Here is a 24,003-nt window from a genome sequence, read left to right on the forward strand (position 1 = left end):
ACCAGTGCCGTATGTGCTTACCCGAGCGTAGCTGACCAGAGGGGGGTCCTCGGGCAGGGCGGGGACCAGTGCCATTTCTCCACTGCCTGAGCGACTGACAAGAACGGATAAGAATGTGGTCGTCGTGGGGGCTGCCTCTCGTGATCGAATCCGGAGAGTAGCTATGAGTGGTGTCTGTCGACAAACTAGTTCCTCTGAACAGTTGTCTGTCGACAAACTAGTTCCTCTAACAGTCATTGGGGGTCAAAGGGGTGGTGGCATGGCATGAAAAACGTTCAAATTTACAAACATACAACAAACATGGTGCAGGTTCCATCAGAAAGGACACAGTATCTCTCCATCTGTTCCTTTTTTCCATCATCTGGACACCTCATTGCTCAGTAGAGAACAGGGTCGCAAAGGGGTTTGTTTGGTGGGAGTCAGACTCTCTTCTCTCGGCTGCCATACTCTTGACTGGAGTAGTTTGGCTAAAGCTGCTTGGGGTGAATTGGGGTCCATCTCATCATTCCGGATGAGCCTGAACGAATTGTCACGGTGCCAAAATCGTGTGTCGAGGTTGGAGATGCTAGGTTGTAATCCGTAATCGTCGGGCGGTGGATCCGGGTCAGGGGCTTTGATGTATGTGATTTCGAAGGGGTCACTGGAATCATGCTCGGATTCGCTGGGAGTGGGGCCTGGTGCGGGGGTATAACTATAACGTGGTGTGCTGTGGCTGTCGTCATTGCTGTCGCTATCACTGTCGCTGCTGGTTGAAGGAAGGGAGAGGTGGAGTCGAGCCTCTGGGGGTGAAGTTGAAGATGTGTTTGAGGATGGGCTGGACTGGCTGGGGGAGGGTAGGAATGCGTCATCTGTGGGCGGGGCGCGCTCGTCTCATGCTGCGAGCAAGATGTGGTGTGAATGGTTGTTCTGCGAGCCATAAACCTTAAGCTGGTTTATGTGAAACCACGCAGACTTGCCATTGGAATATGTGATTTTGTATACAGAGGGGCTGACTTTGTCCGAAATGGAGTACGGTCCGGAAAATTTGGGGGAAAGAACGGTGATGACTGCGAACCTTAATTATGCCATATTTCCTATTTTTGGCTGTCTCTAGGATATGTCGAGGTAATGGGGCTGAGGGTTGGGGCTTTCCGTCTGCGGAAATAAATCCTCTCGTTTCCCACAGGGGTAGGAATTCCGTTAAGCTATTACAGACAGACAAACTGTCCGAATAGATGCCTGCTGGGGTCGGAAACGAGTCAGGGTGGTCTACAATGTAAGCTATGGCTGCCAGTTCTGCTGCTTTCAAGCCTAGGTGTCCTGGCAACTTTAGTTAAATCTCTTCAAGGGCACGTCCTCTACATAAATGCTGCAACCGGTAATTCTCTTTCCGTTCAAAACTGTGGAGCAGCCATCCACATAAATGTTCAGGGGTGTGCACGTGTCTGTGGGCTGGGGTCTCTGAGGTGTATTACCTGCTTTCCTGGGAGCTGTCTTCGGTATAAATGGGCCCGTGTTGTGTTTTGTGGTGATGATCTCACACTCATGTGGGGTACCTGCATATTGCAAATTATCGGCTAGGAAAGTGTGGGTCTTGGTTCTTTTGACTGTAATATCCCGTCCCTGTAAAAGAAGGGTCCAACGGGCTGCGTGGATTTGGCTGACTGCCATCTTTAAGTCGACCGTCTAATAATAGTTGTATTGGGGTGTGTTCAGTGAGAATGGTGATGGGGTTGAGTCCTGTAATGTAGGCGAAGTACTGTACTGCCCAAACAACTGTGAGCAGGTGCCTTTCGCAGGCAGAAAATCCTTGCTCGACAGGATCTAACGCGCGTGAGGCGTATGCCACGGGGCGTAATTGGTCATGGCGTTCCTGGAGGAATTCGGCCGAAAAGGTTCGGTCGGTGCTTGCAACTTCAATTGCATACGGGGAAGTGGATCTGTGACCTGTAATGCAGGGGCTGTGCTTCAGGCTCTTTTTAAAGCATCCACGGCATCCGTGTGCTGTGGAAGCCATTCCCTAGGTGCCTTTTTCTTGAGAAGGTCGGATAGGGGCGCTGCTTTTGTGGCGAAACCATCGATATGGTTTCTGCAGTAGCCAACCAGTCCTAAAAATGACCGGAGGGCTGAGACATTATGGGGAAGGGGCAATTTGACGATCAAGTCAATTCTCTTTTGCTCGATCTGACGTTTACCATGTGTGATTACTGTACCCAAGTAAATCACTTTTACCTGCCAAATCTGGGCCTTCTTGGGGTTGACTTTACATCCAATTTCTTTAGGAGTTCGGCGAGATGCGAAATGTGCTCTCCCTTTGTGTCTGTCTGTAGTAGCAAGTCATCTACATACTGGACCAGACATTCGGGGTGGGAAAACTTTGCTAGTCCATTTGCCAGCTGTCGGTGGAAAATGGAGGGGGAGTTGTGGAAGGCACGTCCACGTATATTGTTGTCCCTGGAATGTAAAGGCGAATTTGTACTGGCACGCTTTATCCAATGTAATGGACCAAAAGCCGTTACTAATGTCCAAAACCAGAATTTTTTTTGACTGGAGTCCCTGTTTGAGCATGGTCTCGGGACTCATGGCTACGGTGGGGGCTGCTACTGGGGTTACTTTGTTCAGTTCCCGGTAATCAATGGTCAGTCGCCATGATACATTGGGTTTCCTGACGGGCCAAATCGGTGCGTTGTTTGTGGAGGCTACTGATCTGAGTACGCCTTGATCAAGCAGACTTTCTATTATCTTTGAGATTTCTCCCTTTGCCTCTTGGGGAAAACCATACTGCTTTTGGGGTCTGGGGTCGGGACCTGTAATATTTACCAAGCCAGCTATTTTGCCACAGTCGTGCTTGTGCTGTGCAAATGCTGCTTTGTGTTGCTGCAGGACTTCCGTAACCTGTTTATCCTGACTAATGGGTCGAGGGTCGAACCAGAAGTCTCCTACTGAGCTAATCCTGTTTTCATCGTCTCCAACTGTGAGCGTGACGGGGGCTCGTGCTGCCTTTGCCATTCTCCATACACATTTATTAACTGTATCAAAAGAGAGGTTGTGGGAGCTCATAAAATCGATTCCTAGGATGTGTTCAGCTATCTGGGGTAGATCGACCAAAACTACGGGGTGTTTAGTTGTAATGTTCCCTATTTGTATCGATTCAGGGTTTGTGATGTGTCCTTGTAAATGACCTGTAAAGCCGCTGAGGGTGATGGTGTCTGTTGTGGGCCACGTGTCTCACTGAAACATCGTGGAGGAACGGAGTGTGGTGCAGGACCCTCCTGTGTCCCAAAGAAATTCTACGGGGTGTCCCCGGACTTTGCCTTCTATGACTGGTCTACCGGACTTGTCCCAAAGGGTGTCGCAGACCCAAGTTGGGGAGCCCGAACACTGTCAGTCGGTGCTGTTCATGTCTATGTTCTCTGAACTGGCGCTAATGCTATGGATTGGCTTTGCCCTATTCTTATTTAGAGTGCCTTTCTGTTGGATTCTCTGCTGCTTTTGTGGTGCGTTGCACTCTCGTGCAAAGTGTCCTAATTGTCCACAATTGTAACATTCCTGGAGTTTTGGCTGTGGTGGGCTGTTCCTGCCCTCATTTACCCATGCGGGGTTCTGGTGCGCTTTAACTGGATTCATGGGCGGGATTCTCCACTCCCGCACCGAAGTGGCCGTGCCGTTGTGAACGCCGTCAAGGTTCACGACGGCGCGAAACGGCCCCGATCCCGACCGATTCAGGCCCTGACAATGGGCTAGGATCGGGGCCGCGTCATCTACACGCGCCAGGCCTTGTCACCCGCGTAAAAGCGGCGCCGCATAACGGGCGTCATCCGTGCATGCGCGGGTTGGCCGGCGCCAACCCGCGCATGCGTGGTTGCCATCCTCTCTAAGTCCGCCCCGCAAGAAGATGTCTGACGGATCTTGCAGGGCCGCGGAAGGAAGGAGGTCCTCCTTCAGAGAGGACGGGCCGACGATCGGTGGGCACCGATCGCGGGCCACCCCACATCTGAGGTACCCCCCGGTGCAGGATCCCCCCTCGCCCACCCGCAGGCCGCCCCCCCCAGCGTTCACGCACCGCTCATGACTGCAGCGACCGGGTGTGGATGGCGCCGGGGGGAACCCGCAGTTTTGGCCTGGCCGCTCGGCCCATCCGGGCCTCAGAATAGCGGGGGTGCCGGAGAATCGCCATTTTGGGTGTATCCGGCGATTCTCCGGCCTGCGGCCCGCGAACCTCGACTGGGCCGTTCCCGCCACTTGGGAGAATCGCGGGAGGGCGTCGGACCAGTGTCCCGGGAAATTTTGGCGGCCCAGGCGATTCTCCCAACCGGCGTGGGAGTGGAGAATCGCGCCCATGTCTGCCTGCTCTTCCTTGGGTTTTGCAAATGCAGTTTTGCCTTGGACGGTTTGTTCCCAAGTGCGGGACAATCTCTTCAAAACCCATTTAGAATCATAGAATCATAGAAGTTTACAGCATGGAAACAGGCCCTTTGGCCCAACCAGTCCATGCCGCCCAGTTGTGGGCCTCGTCTGAGGGGTCGTAATTTGCGCAAGTGTCTGTCGCGTGAGAGACTAGGATTCAAGTCTGGAATTCTTGGGTGGAATGGCCTGTTCCTATGCTGCAAAGTTCTATCAGATTCAAATACAAGCCTTTCTTATTTCCATGCATATTTGAGTCCACAGTTGTGCAGAGAAGCTGAGCACCTAAAGCATGAACTGTCTTTGTTCCTCGTTGGTGGATTGTTTATAACCTCTTCACCTGTGGCTGACTTGCTATGTCAGGACAGATGTTCACATTCTGGTACTGCTGGCCTTGTACAATATGATGGAAGTGCTGGAGTTGACTGAGTGTCCTTTTCTTAAGAGGCTTTAGAGTTGGCCCAGACTGGCTCGTGCCCCGGTGGAGATGTAGTCAATGTGTTTTGATCAAGTGGTATTTCCATAGACAGTTTTGTCCAAGAACCTCTGTAAGCTAGTCTTGATTAATATTAGAAACACCATTGGATACTCACATTCATTTTAGTTCACAGATTTGTTACAGAACTGAAGGTCATCCGCTCATTGTGTCTGCAAGGGGTGTCCAGACTTACTGAAGGCAGGTCTCCCACCTTCTCGTAACCCTCATATTTTTCATTTTCAAGTAAGTCGTAATTCCCTTTTGAAAACCTCGATTGAATCTGCCTCTACCACTCTCGGACAGCGTACACCAGACCATAAGATATAGGAGCAGAATTAGGCCATTCGGCCTATTGAGCCTGCTCCGCCTTTCAATCATGGCTGATATGTTTCTCATCCCCAATATCCTGCCTTCTCCCCATTACCCCTGATCCCCTTATTAATCAAGAACCTGCCTATTTCTGTCTTAAAGACACTCAGTGATTTGGCCTCCACAGCTTCTGCGGCAAAGAGTTCCACAGATTCACCCACCTCTGGCTGGAAGAAATTCCTGCTCATCTCTGTTTTAAAGGATTGTCCCTTCAGTCTGAGGCTGTGCCCTCAGGTTCTAATTTTTCCGACTAGTGGTAGCATCCTCTCCACGTCCATTCTACCTAGACTTCTCAGTATCCTGTAAGTTTCAATAAGATCCCCCCCCCCCCTCATCCTTCTAAATGAGTATAGAACCAAAGTCCTCAGCCTCTCCTCAAATGACAAGCTCTTCATTATGAAACCTGTATATAGCCCATATCAGGTCAACCTCCCTGAACCCCCATCCACCCAGCCGTATCTTTTTCAAGGGACAAGAATCCCAATCCCTTTACTATTTCCTAATAAGTATATGCATCAATTGCTGTGAATCTTTTTTACGCTTTCTCCAATGTCTCGATGTCCTTTTTATAATATGGAGAGCAGACTGCACAAGCCCACCAGTTCCTGCTAAAGGACTGCGCTGCCGGATTGTCGGGGAACTGTCATTACTTTACGAGTGGGCACTGTACCTTGGCGGGTAGAACTCCTTCTGGTGGCCAGCACTGCAGCAGAAGTTTGTGTTCCAAAGACACATTTTGTTCACAGTAGCTCCTGCTCAGAGTTCTTCCTCAGGCATGACCTAACCATTGCTGCATGAAAATTTTTCCCTCCAGTCACATTTGCTTCTTTTACAAATTACCTTAAATCTGTGCGCTCTGGATCTTGTCAATGTGAAAGGATCCAGCCTGTATACATCCTCTGTTAAAGTTGCTGTCATGTATCTCTAACCCACTTGGCCCAATCTCGCACTCAACAGTCAGCTTATTATGATACTATCTCACATTTGGCACTGACTGTTTGTCAGTCTGTGAAATAGGGTCAGATTGCCAAAGGATGTCGATAGTAGTTAAGACTACTTCAGTGCCTTCGGAAATGTTGATGTTGACAGGTAGTAGACATAAATTTTTAATAAAATGCCAAATTGGTGATATAACTTTGCCATATTGCTAAAACTATGACTTTAGACTTGCAGAAAAGATTCCCGATAAAAGCAAATTACTGCGGATGCTGGAATCTGAAACCGAAAAGAAAATGCTGGAAAATCTCAGCAGGTCTGGGAGCATCTGTAGGGAGAGAAAAGAGCTAACGATTCGAGTCCAATGACTCTTCGTCAAAGCTAACAGACAGAGAAAGTGGGAAATATTTACACTGTGGAGTGAGAGTGAAAAATGAGTCATAGCCACAGAAACCCAGGGAAACCGGGTGCTAATGGCCACAGAAATCAGGGGGGAAAGAGTGCTAATGGGAGTCCCCAAAATCTAGAAGTTTCCCGAGAAGGACTTTGGTTATGAAGACAGATTAGAACAGATGGTACTGCTTTCTTTCAAGAAAAGAAGGTTGCGAGGAGATTTGATGGAGGTATTCAAATTCAAGAGGGGTCTGTACAGAACAGACAGGAAGAAACTGTCCCCACTCACGAAAATATTGAGAACAAAAGGGCAAAGATTTGAAGTAAAAGAAGCAAAAAGTGATTAGGATCTGGAAAGTGCTGCCTGAGAACGTGGTGGAGGTGGGTTTAATTGAGACGCTCTAGAGGAAATTGGATTGATAGCTGAAGTGGAAGAATATGCAGGGTTACGGGAAGACGGCAGGGAATGAATGACATGAGGAGAATCGTACATTCGGAGAGCCGGTACTGACATAATGGGCCAAATGGCCGCTTTTAGTTGAGTAACAATTCTGTGATAGGGAATATGATTTCTCTAACCTATTGTCAATCAGTGGACCTTCACTTAAACGGCACTCTGGTTGCTGTAGGCTTAGTGCATCTGAGTTTGAGCTCTGAAGTATCACTTACCATTGCAAACTCACAGAGTGCTTAATACTGCAATCGTCCAGATAGTGTATAATCTAACAACATTAGCAGAGAGGATATTGCTCTTCCTGCATAGTACAGAACAGTAGAATTTTCTGTGAAATCAAGAAGAACAAAATTACATTTCTTTAGCACCTTCCAGGACCTCAGGTTGTCCTGAAGCTCTTCACAGCCAATGAGGTTCTTATGACTTTTAGGAAATGTAGCAGACAATTTGCACACAGCCAGATCCTATAAACAGCAATGTGATAACACTGAGAGGGGAAGGTGGCCTAGTGGGAATGTAGTAATGGAGTAGTAATTCAGAGACAGGCTAATGCTTTGGAATTTAAATTCAATCAATAAACCTGGACTTGAAAGCTAGTCTCAGTAAAAGTGCCCATGCAACTATCAGCGAAAACACATCTGGTTCCTTTTAGGGAACTTCCTTTTAGGGAAGGAAATTTTCCATCCTTACCTGGTTAGACCAATGTGACTCCAGATCCACAGCAATGTGGTTGACTCTTAACTGCCCTCTGAAATAGCCAAGCAAGTCCCTCAGTTTAGTGGACAACAAATGCTGATCTTCCCAGAGGCGTACACATCCTATGAAAGAATGAAAAAAACAAGTGATCTGTTTACATTGATGCACAGAAACTTGGAAAGCAGGAGTAGGCCATTCAGCCCTTTAGCCTGCTCCACAATTCAGTATAATCATGGCTGATCCTCTATCTAAAACTGATACTCCTCTTTCCTCCAGACTCCTTGTCCAGAAATCTTTCTTTTAGTGACTTGGCCTTCACAGCTTTCTGTGGTAGAGGATTCCACAGGTTCAATACTCTCTTCGAGTGAAGACATTTCTCTTTACCTCAGTCTTATTTGATCTTGTATTCTGAGACACCTTGTCCTAGACCCCTCCTCCATCCATCCAGGGGGACCATCATACTTGTCCAGCCTGTCAGAATTTTATACGTTTCAGTGAGAACCTCCCTCATTCGTCTGAACTCCAGTGAATACCGATCTAGTCGACCTAATCTCTCCTATGACAATCCTGCCATCCCAGGAATCAGTTTTGTTCACCTTCGCTGCACTCTTATGGCAAGAATATCTCTACTTGGGTAAGGAGATCAAAACTGCACACAATACTCCAGATGTGATCTCACCAAGGCCTTGTACAACTGCAGTAAGGCATCCTTGCCTTTGTATTCAAATCCTCTGCCCATAAAGGCCAAGATACAATTTGCTTTCCTAACTGCTTGCTTCACCTGCATGCTTACTTTCAGCGATTGATGTACTAGGACACCCAGGATCCTTTGTACATCAACATTTCCCAATCTATCACTATTTAAATTATACTCTGCCATTCTATTTCTCCACCCGAAGTGGATAAGATCATGTCATACTGCATCTGTTATGTATTTACCCACTCACTCAACTTGTATAAATTGCCTTGAAGCCTCTTTACATCCTCCTCACCATTCACATTCCTAGTTTTGTGTCATCAGCAAACCTGGAAATATTACATTTGGTTCCCTCATCCAAATCATTGATACGTGGTACACAATTGTGAATAGCTGGGGCTCAAGCACTGAGCCCAGTAGTCACTGCCTGCCAGTCCAAAGAAGGCCCATTTAACCCTACTCTGTTTTCTGTCTGCGAACCAATTCTCAATCCATGCCAATATATTTCCCCCAATACCATGTTCTTTAATTTTATGTGGGATTTTATCAAAAGCTTTCTGAAAATCCAAATACACCAAATCCACTGGTTCTCCTTTATCTATTCTGCTAATTGCATTCTTAAAACACACCAGTAAGTATGATAAACATGATTTTCCTGTCATAAATCTATGCTGACATTGTCTAATTCCATTGATATTTTCTAAGTATCCTGTTATCACATCCTTTATGTGACTCTCGCATTTTTCCTGCTTCTGGTGTTAGGCTAAACGGGATGGAATTCCCTGTTTTCTCCCTCCCTCTATTTTTGATTATACACATATATATATATATATATATATATTTTTATATATATATACCAAACCACCTACCCTTCACATCAATTGTGGGGGTGGGACCCACACAGACACTGGGAGAATATGCAAACTCCACACGGACAGCGATCTGGGACCGGGATCCTTGCTGCCATGAGGCAGCAGTGCTGACCACTGAGCCACCACGCCATGCCCCCTCCCTCCATTTTTTAAATAGGTGACATTTATGACCCTTTAATCTGCCGGGACTTTTCCAGAATCTGTAGAATTTTGGAAGATGATAACCAACGCATCCGTTATTTCCATGGTCACCTCCTGTAGTACCCTGGGATGGAGATTATCAGGCCCTGGGGATTTACCAGTTTTCAGTCCCATTAAAATCTCCTGCACAATTTATTTTTGCTAATACTACATTCCTTCAGTTATTCTTCCCAATAGACCCTTGGTTCCAAAGCATTTCTGGGAAGGTATTTGTGTCTTCAGTGAAGCCAGAGCTAAAGTAGTTGTTCACTTGCTCTGCTGTTTCTTTCTTCTTTCTTATAAATTCTCCGTTTCAGAGTATAAGGGACCTACATTTGTCTTCACTAATCATTTTATTTTTGCATACGTATACAAGCTTTTACAATCTGCCTCTGTTCCTTGCAAAGTTACCCTCATACTCTATGTTTCCCCTCTTAATCGCTTGGTGCTCTTTTGCTGAATTTAAACTGTTCCTAATCCTTGGGCTTCCTACTTTTCTGAACAACTTTACATGACTCCTCTTTGGATATACTGATACCCTTAATTTATTTTGTTTGCCATTTTTGGGAAGCTTTTCCTGTTTTTGCACCAGAAAGAAATGGATAACTGTTGCAATGCTTTCAGTAGTTCTATAAATATTAGCCATTGCCAATCCACCATCATGCCTTTTTAATGAAGTTTCCCAATCTGTTGTAGCTAACTCACCCATCACACCTTCATAAATTCCTTTGTTTAGAATTACGGCCCTAGTTTTGGATTTGACTGCTTCACTTCCCATCCTAATGAAGAATTCTATCCACTATTTCTATGGTCACCTCCTTTTAGTACCCTGGGATGTAGATTATAAGATCCTGGGGATTTATCACCTTTCAGTCCGATTTAAAATATGGGCGGCATAGTAGCACGGTGGTTAGCACTATTGCTTCACAGTGCCAGGGTCCCAGGTTCGATTCCCGACTTGGGTCACTGTCTGTGCGGAGTCTGCATGTTCTCCCTGTGCCTGCGTGGATTTGCTCCGGTTTCCTCCCACAAGTCCAAAAGACGTGCTGTAAGGTGAATTGGACGTTCTGAATTCTTCCTCCGTGTACCCGAACAGATGCCGGAACGTGGCGACTAGGAGCTTTTCACAATAACTTCATTGCGTGTTAAATGTAAGCCTACTTGTGACAATAGAGATTATTAAATTAATTAAATCATGTTATCATAGATTATCATAGAATTTGCAGTGCAGAAGGAGGCCATTCGGCCCATCGAGTCTGCACCGGCTCCTGGAAAGAGCACCCCACCCAAGGTCAACACCTCCACCATATCCCCACAACCCAGCAACCCCACCTAACACTATGGTCACTCTTGCTTAAAAGACCCGACCAAACAAGATTATTACTTAACCCCTTCTCATTGCACAATATCAAATCTAGGATAGCTTGTTCCCCAATTGATTCCCTGACATACTGGTCTAAAAAAAAATCTCGTGTACACACCAGGAATTCATCTGCCACAGTATTATTGCTAATTTGGTTTGCCCAGTGTATATGTAGATTAAAATCACTCATGGTTACTAAAGTATCCTTGCTACCTGCACCTCTAATTTAATGTTTAATGCTGTCCCCTACCGTACAACTACTGTTTGGAGGCCTGTAGACAACTCCCACTAATGTTTTCCTCACCTTGTTGTTTCTTGGCTCCACCCAAACTGATTCTACTGCTTGATTTCCTGGGTCAATATTCTTTCTCACTGGTGCACTATTTTCATCCATTATTAATGCCCCACCTCCTTTTCCATTTTGCCTGTCCTTGCTGGAGATTGAAGACCAGTGGATATTCAGTTCACAGCCTTGGTCACCCTGCAGCCATGCCACTGTAATCGGGCAGTTGTATCATTCCCGTTTACATCTATTTGTGCTGTTCATTCATCTACTATATTGCGACTACTCCATGCACTCCGATACAGTGCCTTTAACATGTTTACACATCTCTTTTTATACTAAGGTTTTATTTACTTCTAGCCCTTGTTTCATCTTCCGCCTTCTTTTGCTTTTTACTTTTCTTCAATTTCTCTCTGTTCCCTTTTCTTTTGTCTCCCACTCAGGTTCCCGTTCTAGTTTAAAACCTCCCCCACAGTACTCGCGAGTGCCCTTGTGAGGATATTGTTCCAAGTCCTGCAACCCATCCAACTTTGGGGCAGCAAGGTAGCACAGTGGTTAGCACTGTTGCTTCATCACGTCAGGGACCCGAGTTCGATTCCCGGCTTGGGCCACTGTCTTTGTGGAGTCTGTACGTTCTCCCCGTGTCTGCGTGGGTTTCCTCCGGGCGCTCCGGTTTGCTCCCACAAATTCCGAAAGATGTACTTGTTAGGTGAATTGGACATTCTGAATTCTCCCTCCGTGTACCCGAACAGGTGCCGGAGTGTGGCGACTAGGGGATTGTCACCGTAACTTCATTGCAGTGTTAATGTAAGCCTACTTGTGACACTAATAACAATTATTATTGTATGGGCCCCATCTTCCCCAAAATATGTCCCAATGCCTCAGGAAACTAAATCTCTCCAGACACGCATTCATCTTGTCTGTGCTGCTAATCCTGATAAAAGATGTTCCATGTATATCCTCTTGATCAGATGAAGTCAAACCACTGTTGAACTCCACCGTCCTCTGTTCTTTGCCCAGAATGAGAGAAATACTAACCCATTTACGGTCCAACCAATCTCATCAGTGCTTGATAAACCCCTTGAGAGATGCAACTGGGGGAGATGCACATGGCACAGCTTTTCCTCTTTATTTAATGCAAGTATTTGGGGACCAACAATGAGATACACACACAGAAGAAAGCCCACACAATGTCCACAGAGCCTGCAGTCAATTCAATGCCTGCCTCTCTCCATAACCATTTGAATGTCTGTTAATGGTGAGTGACCGAACATCTGGAATGACCGTGCAGACTGATTATCGCAATTCTATTAATAATAGCCCTATCCCTGCAGCTGAGTTTGGATTGCAAGGATTTTTTTTAAAAAACCTTTTAAGTGAACTCTGAAGAAGCTGACCTACATAATTTTGTCATTTAGTTTGAGTGGATTGGCTTATTGTTCTGCCAGTTCTTGTGATTTGTTAAGCCATGTTGTGTACCTGGAGCTGATCTTGGAGAGTATAGTCTTGTGTGCCAAATAATGTTGTGCAATAAGTAAATTTTTAACCATTAGGAGCCATTTCTAGAAAGGCTTCGTAGATCAGCATCTCCTATACACATACTTTCAACGGGTTCACGCATATATTAATGAGGTCATATTTAATCCTGAGTAATGTAAATATGCATTGTGCAGACAAGGTAGGGAATTGCCAAGGAAACCAAGTCTGTTCACAAAGAAAGAACAGACTGTTGTGGAGAATCGCTTTAAAATGTTGCTTCCATTTCAGAACGACAAGGAAATCTCTTGCCCATCATCTTGTAGCAGCTTGTGGTGAGTTTTGATAGACTATTTCTGCACAAATCCAAGTTATACATTGACAAAAATTATGAGATGATCAGTTCAGTGTAGATTGAGAAGAAATAGATACTTTTGTTTTTCTTTTTATGGCGTAGTGGCAGTGCTGGGCCAGGCCAGCATTTATTGCCCATCCCCAATTGCCTTGAAGGTGGTGGTGATCCGTCTTCTCGAATTGCTTAATTTTGTGTGGCTGGAGGTACACCCACAGTGCTTTAGAGAGGGAGTTTCAGGATTTTGATCAAGTGGCAGCTAAAAGGGCAGTGACATAGGATGGGATTCTCCGCCCCACCACATTTCTGCCCCGACCGGCCGGCGGGATTCTCCGTCATGCCAGCCAGTCAATGGGGTTTTCCATTGTGGGGCAGCCCCACGCCGTCGGGAAACCCCCGGGCGCCGGCATAACGGAGAATCACCCCGGCGGAGAATCCCAGCCACAGTTCCAGATCAGGATGATGTGTAACTTGGAGGTGGTGGTGTTCTCATGCATCTGCCCTTGTCCCCCAGGCGGTAGACGTCATGGGTTTGGAAGGTATTGTGAAAGGAGCCTTGGCAGGTTGGTTGTAGATGGCATCGACTACATTGGTGGGTGGAGGGAGTGAATGTTGAAGGTGTTGGATGGGGTGGGGTGCCAATCAAGCTGGGCTGTTTTGTCCTGGTGTTTTGACATGCTTATCGAGTGTTGTTGGCACTGCACTCATCCAGGCAGCTGGGGGTATTCCATCACACTCCTGACTTTAACTTTTTAGATGGTGGGTAAGCTTTTGGGAGTCAGGAGTTGGATTACTTACCGCAGAGTTCTCAGCTTCTGACTCTCTTGCTTCCACAGTATTTATGTGGTTGGTCCAGTTAAGTTTCTGGTCAAACCAGAAACAAAATATCAAAAGTTTTATATTATCCATTCTGTTTAACTTTATTTCATAAAGGAAGTGGAAGCAGAAATATTTTTAAAATACTGTTTTAATTTTCTGCAACAGCCCGTGAGAATGGCTGAGGTGCGCTGGAAGGAGATTGTTCTGTTGACCGGGGTAGTGGCCGTGTGTTACTGGAACAGCACTTCTTGTGGGTTTGTCTTTGATGATGTTTCTGCCATTTTGGACAACAAAGACCTGCATCCATCTACACCGCTGAAGAACCTTTTCCGCAATGACTTCTGGGGAACTCCTATGACCGAGGTAACGCCACTTCTGTGGCTATCTGATCACAACAAAAAGAAATGTTTACATTCTGAATGTACCTGCTTATTTTTAAAGTCGGTTTTACCCAACTTTAATAATGTAGATGGAAAACCACCATAAGCAAACATCTGGCCAATGTTTTATCATTATCACATTCAGATCTCAGTCCTTCCGGCAATGCAGACTTTTGGGAAAGGACAGGAAAGTGGGGTTGAGGGGGAAGATCAGTCTTGATGTTACTGAATGGTGGAACCGGTTTGAGGGGGCTTGGGCCACTGAAGTTCCTATTTGTTGTGTTCTCTCAAAATCCATCAGAGATCCTATAAATTCTAACAAAACAATCTATAGAATTTCATCTATAATTTTGTTCCCTCTAGACTTGACTATTACATTCCTCTCCCGACCATCCACCCATCTTTCACACTTCATAAACTTGAACTGATCCAATACTCTGCTAATTCGCATCACCTCCCCTCCCCAACCAGCCTGTGCTCACTAAACTACATTGGCTCCTGCACTGTCAATGCTACAAATTTAAAATTTTCATCCTTTGGTCAAATTCCTCCGTGGCCTTACCCCTCCATACCTCTGTAATCTCCGGCCCTGCATCTGTCCTTGATAGAACAGAATCCCTCCAATATTGAAGGAGGCCATTCAGCCCATTGAGTCTGCAGTGACCCTCTGAAAGAGCAAACCTAACCGAGGCCTAATTCCCCACTCTATCCTTGTACCCCTCCACCTGGGGGCAATTTAGCATTTCTAATCCACCTAACCTTTACATCTTTGGACTGTGGGTGGAAACCGGAGCACCCGGAGGAAACCCACGCAGGTACGGGAAGAATGCGCAAACTCCACACAGGCAGTGACTCAAGGCGGGAATCGAACCTCAGACCCTGGCGCCGTGAGGCAGCAGTGCTAACCATTGTACCACCGTGCCACTTTCTGCATAACGTAGCGGGAACACTGCCCATTGTGTTCCTCCAATTCTTGCCTCTGATTTCCTTCATTTCACCACTAGGGGTTGTTGCCTCGGCCCTAAGCCCTGCCTCAATCTCTCTGCCTCGCTATCTCTCTCTTGCCCTTTAAGACACTCATTAAATTGTATCCAGTCAGCTAGGTTTGACCACAGATCTTAATATCTCATGGCCCAATATAAAAATGTGCCTGATAATGTTCCCGTTAAGCATATTGTGTTGTTTCACTATTGTAATGTGCTATATAAATGCACGTTGTTGTTGAATTCTCAACTTGGAGGATCAGTAAAACAGTTTTATAGTATGTTTCTGTTAATTCAGAATTAGATCCTTTGAACAAATTGCATTTTTTTAAATTTAAAAAAGGCCTTTATATATCAGGAGTACCTTCTAAAATGTTCAAAGGTTTGCAAGTATTGCACACTTGGTGGAATTGAAGTCTCTTTGCAGTTCTGTTAACCAGCACATCTTGCAGCTGGTGCCATTAACTATCATTTCAGATTGTGTACAAAGGAAGAAAAATTATTTTTAGCCGATGGAATGATCTGTGAAAGTTTGAATGTGGAAGCACTTCTCATTTCCTCCTTTTCAAAACTTGAAGCCCAAACCTCCAGTCTGATCTTTGAGACACAATGTTTTAAGTCCTGGTCATGTTAAGAGATGTCCCTGGATTGTTAGCAAACTCACCTGCGATGATTTTGCAGTGACGACTGCAAAGTTTTAAGAGTCTTGTACTGCAATTTCTTTGGAGAGGCAGATACCAAAGTGTCTAAAAATCCGACCTTTTGAAAACGACATTTGCATATAATCAGGCAACAACAACAACGGCATTAATATAGCACCTTTAACATGTCAAAACAGCCAACATTTTTCACAGGAACCTTATCAGTAAAATCTGACACGGAGATATTAGGGCAGGTCACCAAAAACTTGACCAAAGACTTGGGTTCTGAGGGGCATCAGAAAGAAGGAGGGGGGCGCATAGAGGTTTAGGCAGGGAGCCAATGTCAGTCAGTCAGCAAGCACAGGGATGATGGGCAATGTTCCTGCTATGCTATGCAGAAAGTGGGATTATGCCACACGGGAACAAGGATGCACACAAACAACTTTCCCTTGTTGGGGCCATGTGGCAATCTTAAAGGGACCATGCAGTGCAACAAGCCAACTCTGCAGAACAAACAGAAATTAGAGGGAACATTGGTTTGGGTGAATGGAATAATGGCAAGTTGGGAGATGTGCAGCAGAGTTTTGGATGAGTTTAAATTTATAGAGGGTTGAAGATGGGTGGTCAGCCGGGTGTGTATTGGAATAGTTAAATCCACTTGTAATAAAGATATGGGTGATGGTTTCAACAGGAGGTGAGCTGAAGTAAGGTGGAGTTGCGAGGTGGAAATACATGCTCCTCAGAGGATGTACTCTTAAAATTAGGGCTTTGTTTGCTGCCAATGCCTTGCATGTGCAGTTGCTTGCAGGTGGTAGGCCCAGGTGAATGGCCGCCATCTTTATAGCTGCGCCGCCTGTTCGGGTGCTCTGAACACGGATGGCACGGTAGCACAGTTGTTGGCGCTGTTGCTTCGCGGCTCCAGGGTCCCGGGTTCGGTTCCCGGCTTGGGTCGCTGTCTGTGTGGGGTCTGCACGTTCTCCAAGTCTGCATGGGTTTCCTCCGGGTGCCCAGGTTTCCTCCCACAAGTCTCAAAAGACATGCTTGTTCGGTGAATTGGACATTCTGAATTCTCCCTCAGTGTACCCGAACAGGCGCCGGAATGTGGCGACTAGGGGCTTTTCACAGTAACTTCATTGCGGTGTTAATGTAAGCCTACGTGTGACAATAAAGATTATTATTATATATGTACAGTAGAGTTCATTCACAGCCATATGTATTCTTTCTGTATTTTGCCCTTTTCCCTTTTGCCTGTTTCATTGTTAAGCTTTCAGCGCTGTGCTCCGTTTCTATTTTTATTTATGTTTTGCTAACTTCAAGTCATGCAAATCTGAGAAATCGCCTGGCTACTCAAATGGCTCACTAATTTTTGAAAAAAACCTGCAAAAATGTCTATGATGAAACGCCACAGCTTTTATGTTTTTATCGCTGGTGAAACCACTGCAAAGAAGCTCATAATACAGTCAGCGTTTTGTTGGTACTGAGTCCCTTCCAAATAATGCCATAAGCAGCCATCCTGCATTGGCAGGAGACGCAGTGTAAAATTAGAGCTAGACTATTTACACACACAAAGGTTAGTGGAATCCTGCAAACTCCCCTCATAATGAAGTCAATGGTTAACATTCAAGGCAGATTGGTAAATTTTGTTTGTTTCAAGGGATTTGGGATAAAGGTGAGTAAATAGAGTTGTTATACGTAGCTGCCATGATCTAATTGAATGGCAGAACAGATTTGAGGGCTGAATGAATACTTCTGTTCGAAGTTTGGTAAGGAAAATGTTATTGTTCATCTACTCCGATTTCAATATAAGGGCAGCTTCTGGGCCAGATAGGTTCCTTTTGAAGTAGCCATTTAGGCAGCTACAGATTCTCCAACCAGCGAGGGATCTGTGAAGGTGGATGTTTCGTCCATCACTTTTTTAAAAGAAAGGTTAATACTGGAATTTAGGCTTGTGTCAAGAATGTGCATGTTGCATTCTCTTAGTCACTGCAGTTACATGTACACGCTGCTGAAACACATTTCCTCACAGTTTTGTGTTTTCTGTGTGTGCAGTTTTGGTGTGAGACTTCACTCGGCCAGGTTTCAGTGACTAATGCAAAATGAATGAACGGCTACACAGCTGCACCCAGTTAACCAGCACAAGCCTTAAATGTGCTCAAATACTTAGATTCTTTCCAAAAAAGAGGTTTCAGATATTCTGTGGGAACAATGAAATGTATTATCTCCTATTCCTTCAACAGGTTCACATGGCTTGATACAAAACTTGTTCTGAAGTTGACGGGTGTCGCGTCGATCAGAATGTTTGATGTCCCATTTGATTCTGAGCTTTTTTTTTTGGAAAATATTTTTATTTGGTTTTTAATATTTTATACACAAAACAAAACAATGCAGAACAACAACCCTACTCTACCAACCTACTCTATTCTATCAAAGAATAGCCCCTTCCCATCTCCCCCCACCCCCTAGCAGCTGACGGTAACCAGCTCTTTAAAATGAAGAATAACAGACCCAGCTCTCAATCGCCTCTCTCAAGGTAAACGTAACCTCCAAATACCGAAACTCCATCAGGTCCCAAGCCATACTGAGGCATTGGGCGGAGAGACTGACCTCCACTCCAATAGGATACGAGGTCGGGGCATTTACCCGCCATAACACCTTACACCACAGCCCCATCTCCAACACCGTCCCCAACTCCTCCTCCCACTTGGCCCTAATCCCCTCCAGCGGCACCACATCCTCCTCCAAAAGGCTCCCATAAATCGCCGAGTTGACCCCCCCCCCCCCGGCCTTCCAACCCCATCAGCGACAACATCCGCTCCAGCAACGAGGAGGGAGGTGACACCGGAAATATCAGGAAAACCTTCCTTGCAAAGTACTGCACCTGCAAAAATCTAACGGCTCCTCTCATCCCTGAAACCTGGCATCCAGTCTCAGACTCAAACACATGATTCTTTTGAACCGGCATCAGCTTTGACCCCACCCCTAACTTAAAAAGCTGGAAGAATCGCCTCCAAATCATCAGCGTGGCTACCACCACCGGATTACCTGAGTATTTCCCAGGGCAAACAGGAGTGGCGTGTTGCCCGCGACCCCCGGCCCCCTACAAGAGCCTACCTCCATCCTCAACCACATTGTCCCTGGCTCCCTACCCCAGCTCAGTACCTTTCCTGTGTTCACCGCCCAATAGTAAAACACCAGATTCAAAGCACTGTCTTCTGAATCCTCATCACATTACCAGCCCATGCAAACTAAAATCAACCGTTCCACCCCCATAAAAAAACACCTTCTGCAAAAAGACCGTAGGCACTGGAATAAAAATAAAAACCACGGCAAGATATTCATCTTTCCCGCCTGCACCCGGCCTGCCAATGATATGGGGAGGCTGTCCCACCTCCACATACCTGCTTTATCCACCAGGCTCGTAAAATTCAATTTACGGAGCTGGGTCCTGAGCCTTCTGCTCCTCTAGGTATCTGAAATGAGTAGTCGCCACACAAAACGACGATTCCCCCCAGGCCAGCTCCCACCCCTGGAAAGGAAACCAAAAAACACTAGCTCTTCTTCAAATTAAATTTATATCCCAAAAAAGCCCGAAATCACCTGAGTAGCTCCATTATATCCCCCACCGTGGGACCTGGGTTAGATATATATGACAAAAGATCATCACCATACAGGGACACCTTTATGCTCCACCCACCCCCCCCCCCCCCCCCCCCCCTCACTATCTCCCTCCACATCTCCGAGCTCCTCAGCGCAATTGCCAAGGGCTCTATCGCCCACGCAAATAAAAGTGGGGGCATGGGATACCCCATGTCTTGTTCCCCATTGCAGCTGAAAATACCCCGAGTTCACCTTATTTGTATGAACACTGGTCTTTGGCCCCTAGTGTAACAATTTGACCCATGTCACGCCAACGCAAGGTTGAGAAGGCAGGGCTTCATGAATAGCCTCAGCTGGTATAGGAATTGAACCCACGCTGTTGGCTTTGCTCTGCATCACGACCCAACTGTCCAGTCAACTAACAGATAAACCAGCCCCCGAAATAACATGCTTGTGAAGCTACACTGCTTCAAGACCCTCCTAAAATGGAAGTGTTGAAAACCCATAGTAAAATACTGCATCCTAAAAGGCATTTTTACAAACTTACGATTTCATCACTTTTGTATTCTAAAAAATATTTCCTTTTCATCTTTGGATTGCCAATGCTTTTTTAAAACCACAAATGAGTAACAAAGTGTGCTGTACACCGTATGTGTCAGCTATGGCCCAGATGGTATAATTCTTGCCTATGAATCAGAGGTTTCTGGGTTCAAGTCCCACTCCAGAAACTAGAGCACAAAAATCAAGGCTGACGTTCCTTTGCAGTGCTGAGGGAGCACTGTTGGAGCTGCTGTCTTCAGGTGAGTTTAAACTGAGGCACTGTCTGGCCTCGCTGGTGGATGTAAAATATCCCACAGCACCGTTCAAAGAAACAATGTGGCGTTCATCTGGTGATCTAATGATTTTGATAGACTAATTTGTAAACAGAATTAAAATTGAAATCCAAACAGAAATATAAATAAATGCTGATCAGGGTGAATCTTAGCCAGCTCTGAATTATTTAACTTGAATGACTTGATTGGTTTCTACTTTGCCACAGCCCTGTCTGTTTTTAAAGCTACTTGTAAATGGAGAAATGAAAATGACTTCTACATGGTGTCACTCATGCATAGATTTTTACGTTGATGTAAAAAATGTTTTTTTTTCCTTTACAGGAAAGGAGCCACAAATCCTATCGACCACTCACTGTGCTTACCTTCCGATTAAACTACCTTTTCAGTGAACTGAATTCTGCTTTCTATCATCTTTTAAATCTTGTCCTGCATGCAGTGGTCTGCGTAATCTATCTCAAAGTATGCCAGCTGTTCTTGGACAGGAAGTCCAGTCTGATTGCCTCTCTGCTTTTTGCGGTTCATCCAATTCACACAGAAGCGGTGAGTAAGGATTTAGACATGTGCATACATGTGAGGTTTTTACAAACTTAACTGAAGTCAGGCACGCAAAGCTCTTTTCCAAAAGTAAGTCAGCATTAGTAACAAAAAGAAAGCTCCTGCTGTGTTCTCCATTGCTCGGTTTTCAAGTTTAAAAAGTAATGTTCTTCCCCGGTGCAGGCCTCTTGCTCTTAGTTACCAATTTTAGCACTGATGTTAGCGAGTTCTTCACTCTAGGACCGTCACATGGAGTGGTTGAGAAAGAAGCCCTAGAATTTAATGATCATTTAGATGGTGCAGTGGGAGAACAGGGACTATAAAGTAACTGAACAGCCAGGTGGCCACCCTCGTCCATTATTATGTAATACACTTCCAATCCTGGTCATGTCTGTCATCACGATGCTTGTTTTGGGAGGACTACAGCTCAATCCCGGATATGACCCAGCTTGTCCTACCCTCACTGGAGCACAAAAGCCAGCTTAGATTGTGCTCGGGTGGCAGCTCCAGGCTTCGTTCGGTACTGGGAATTGCTGGACCCCCTATTTTGAGTGTACCTGTTTGGCTGGTTATTCGTTGATGAGCCTTGTCTGGCCTGTTGTGGTGTGGTGTGGTCTGGAGGCAGTGACTCTTACAGTAATTGCAATACCAATTGTTCATCACTGTGTGGCACATGGGAGCTTAGTCTCAGACCCAGACGATCAATTCAGATGAAATAGAATTATGGAGAATTTACAGCACAGATGCAAGCCATTCTATGCTAGTTTATGCTCCACATTAGCTTCATTCCACTCTCCATCTAACCCTATCAGTGTCACCACCTTTTCCTTACTTCCTCATCCAGTCTCCCCATAAAAAATCATCTTATGCTATTCGCCTCAATTGCTCCGTGTGATAGTGAATTCCACATTCTAACAACACTCTAGGTAAAGAATTTCTTCTTAGATTTTTAAATGATTATCTTATATTTATGGTCCATAGTTTTGGACTCCCCACAAGTGGAAGCATCCCGATCAAACTGTTCCATAATTTTAAAGACTGGTTAAGTATTTAACAAATACAGCTGAATGCTTATTGACACTTGAACATTGATCTTAGGGGAGACTTTTTACTACTCACTATTTGTGGTGTAGCTTGGGGTGGAAGTTAGCTTCTCCACCCTGTGCCTGGGCTTGGCGGGGGGACCTTCTTAAATTTCTGACCCTTGAGAAGGTGAAATTTGAGCTGAGGGGGATGAAGGAGGGGTTCTACAATTGATGGGGGTTGTTTATTATGCATTTTCGAGAACTGGTTGCATTGAACATGAGGGTGGGGTTGGGGTTAGTGTTGTTTTGATTGCACTGTTTACTGATTGACTGTTAATTTTTTTACCTGCAACGCACAAGCGGATGTATTGGTCTGTATATTGAGGGGGGTGCTGTTTTGGGGGGATTGTTATTGTATTTGGTTTTTTTTTAACTTTCATTGTGTTTTAGATGAAAATGAGGAGAATACAAAGATTTTTAAAATACTATTTGTGCTGTAGCTGTAAACAAATGTATGAAGTGGGTTTTCATGATTTCTCCTCAATGCACAACACATCCTCCTTTTTTCCTGACGTGACCCCACTTTAATACCTCAGACTTGGTGTGACCCCAGCGTGAAAATTGAGGTGAGGATCAGAGATTTGTTGAGGGGGGTGGCGAGGGACACCTTTTTATAGGCTGTGGTTGTATCAGCAGTCGGGCCTCAGAACGTAGGATTAAGCTATACCCACATACAGAAAAAAACAAAGATTTAAAGACTCCTTGCAGCTGTCAAAACTCATTCTAAGCTCCACCGCCACCATTGATGCCTTGGAGCTTGTAGTCCCGAAATCTAATCCCAGAGCCCCATTGGAATTCACAAGCCCCGATTTGGGATTCTCCTACTGATGTGTTGCCCAAGTTGTGTAGTTAATTTATAAGGCTGCCAGTTTTGCCATTGAAATTTGGATACAACTTAAGCGAATGAAATGAAGGCCTTTCTTTCTTTCTCTGCTGGCTTTTTGAACTTTAGGATTCTTGGGGCTCAGTTCTTTATGGGTACTAGTCCAAAGCACAAAATTCCCTGTTAACGTTATAATCGGCTCTCAAGTTCAACACATTACTTATTTATCTTCTTTGTCACTTGAGGGATGTAAGGCTGCTATGAGCTTATGCCACCTTTCGCTATCTTTTTTTTTTAATAAACAATTTTATTGAGGTATTTTTGGCATTGTATTTTTTTGGGGGAAATTTTTTCCTTCAAATTTTTTACATATTTTCCACAACCCCCCCCCTTACAAAAAAAATAAAAACAAAGAACACATAAATAACCATCATACAACTACATCACAAATTCCCCCAATATACAAACCCCCCCATTAAGCAATAATAAACACCGTAGAAAACACAAAGTACCCCCCCCCCCCTCTGGGTTGCTGCTGCTGACCACCTCCTAACGCCCCGCTAGAAAGTCTAGGAACGGTAGCCACCGCCTGACGAACCCTTGCACTGACTCTCTCAAGGCAAATTTTACCCTTTACAATTTAATGAACCCTGCCATGTCGCTGATCCAGGCTTCCATGCTCGGGGGCCTCGCATCCTTCCACTGTAGCAGAATCCTCCGCTGGGCTACCAGGGACGCAACGGCCAGAATACCGGCCTCTTTCGCCTCCTGCACTCCCGGCTCGTCCGATACCCCAAATAGTGCTAACCCCCAGTTCGGCTTAACCCGGGCGTTCACCACCTTAGACACCGTCCTCGCAATACACCTCCAGAACCCATCCAGCGCCGGGCACGCCCAGAACATATGGGTTTGATTTGCTGGGCTCCCCGAGCACCTCCCACACCTGTCTTCCACCCCAAAGAACCTGCTCAGCCTCGCCCCTGTCATATGAGCTCTGTGAAGAGCCTTAAATTGTATCAGGCTAAGCCTGGCGCAAGAGGTGGAAGAATTAACCCTACCCAGGGCGTCCGCCCGCGTACCCTCGTCTATCTCCTCCCCAAGCTCTTCCTCCCATTTACCCTTTAGCTCCTCCACCGAGGTCTCCTCCTCCTCCTGCATCTCCTGGTAAATCGCTGAGACCCTGCCCTCTCCAGCCCACACCTCCGAGAGCACCCTATCCTGGATCCTGAGTGCTGGAAGCAGCGGGAACTCCCTCACCTGCCGTCTTACAAATGCCCTTACCTGCGTGTACCTGAAGGCATTTCCGGGGGGAAGCCCAAATTTTTCCTCCAGCGCCCCAAGGCTCGCAAACGTCCCATCTAAAAACAGGTCCCTCA

General features: G+C 45.7%; 1 protein-coding gene across 2 annotated transcripts in view; it reads left to right on the forward strand.

Moving 5' to 3' along the window:
• Positions 1-24,003, forward strand: part of tmtc3 (transmembrane O-mannosyltransferase targeting cadherins 3) — a 104,511-nt gene that overhangs the window by 9,716 nt on the left and 70,792 nt on the right. Inside the window, exons 1-3 of one of the 2 annotated variants that reach the window (XM_072484932.1) lie at positions 12,789-12,915; positions 13,917-14,114; positions 20,507-20,725. In XM_072484932.1, coding sequence (XP_072341033.1) covers positions 13,926-14,114; positions 20,507-20,725 — 408 coding nt within the window. In that variant the 5' untranslated portion in view covers positions 12,789-12,915; positions 13,917-13,925. Of the gene's footprint in view, positions 1-12,788; positions 12,916-13,916; positions 14,115-20,506; positions 20,726-24,003 lie in introns of those variants that run through there. The other variant, XM_072484931.1, reaches the window with a different exon arrangement.

The sequence above is a fragment of the Scyliorhinus torazame genome, chromosome 19 (genome assembly GCF_047496885.1).
Source record: "Scyliorhinus torazame isolate Kashiwa2021f chromosome 19, sScyTor2.1, whole genome shotgun sequence".
NCBI classification, from domain to species: domain Eukaryota; kingdom Metazoa; phylum Chordata; class Chondrichthyes; order Carcharhiniformes; family Scyliorhinidae; genus Scyliorhinus; species Scyliorhinus torazame.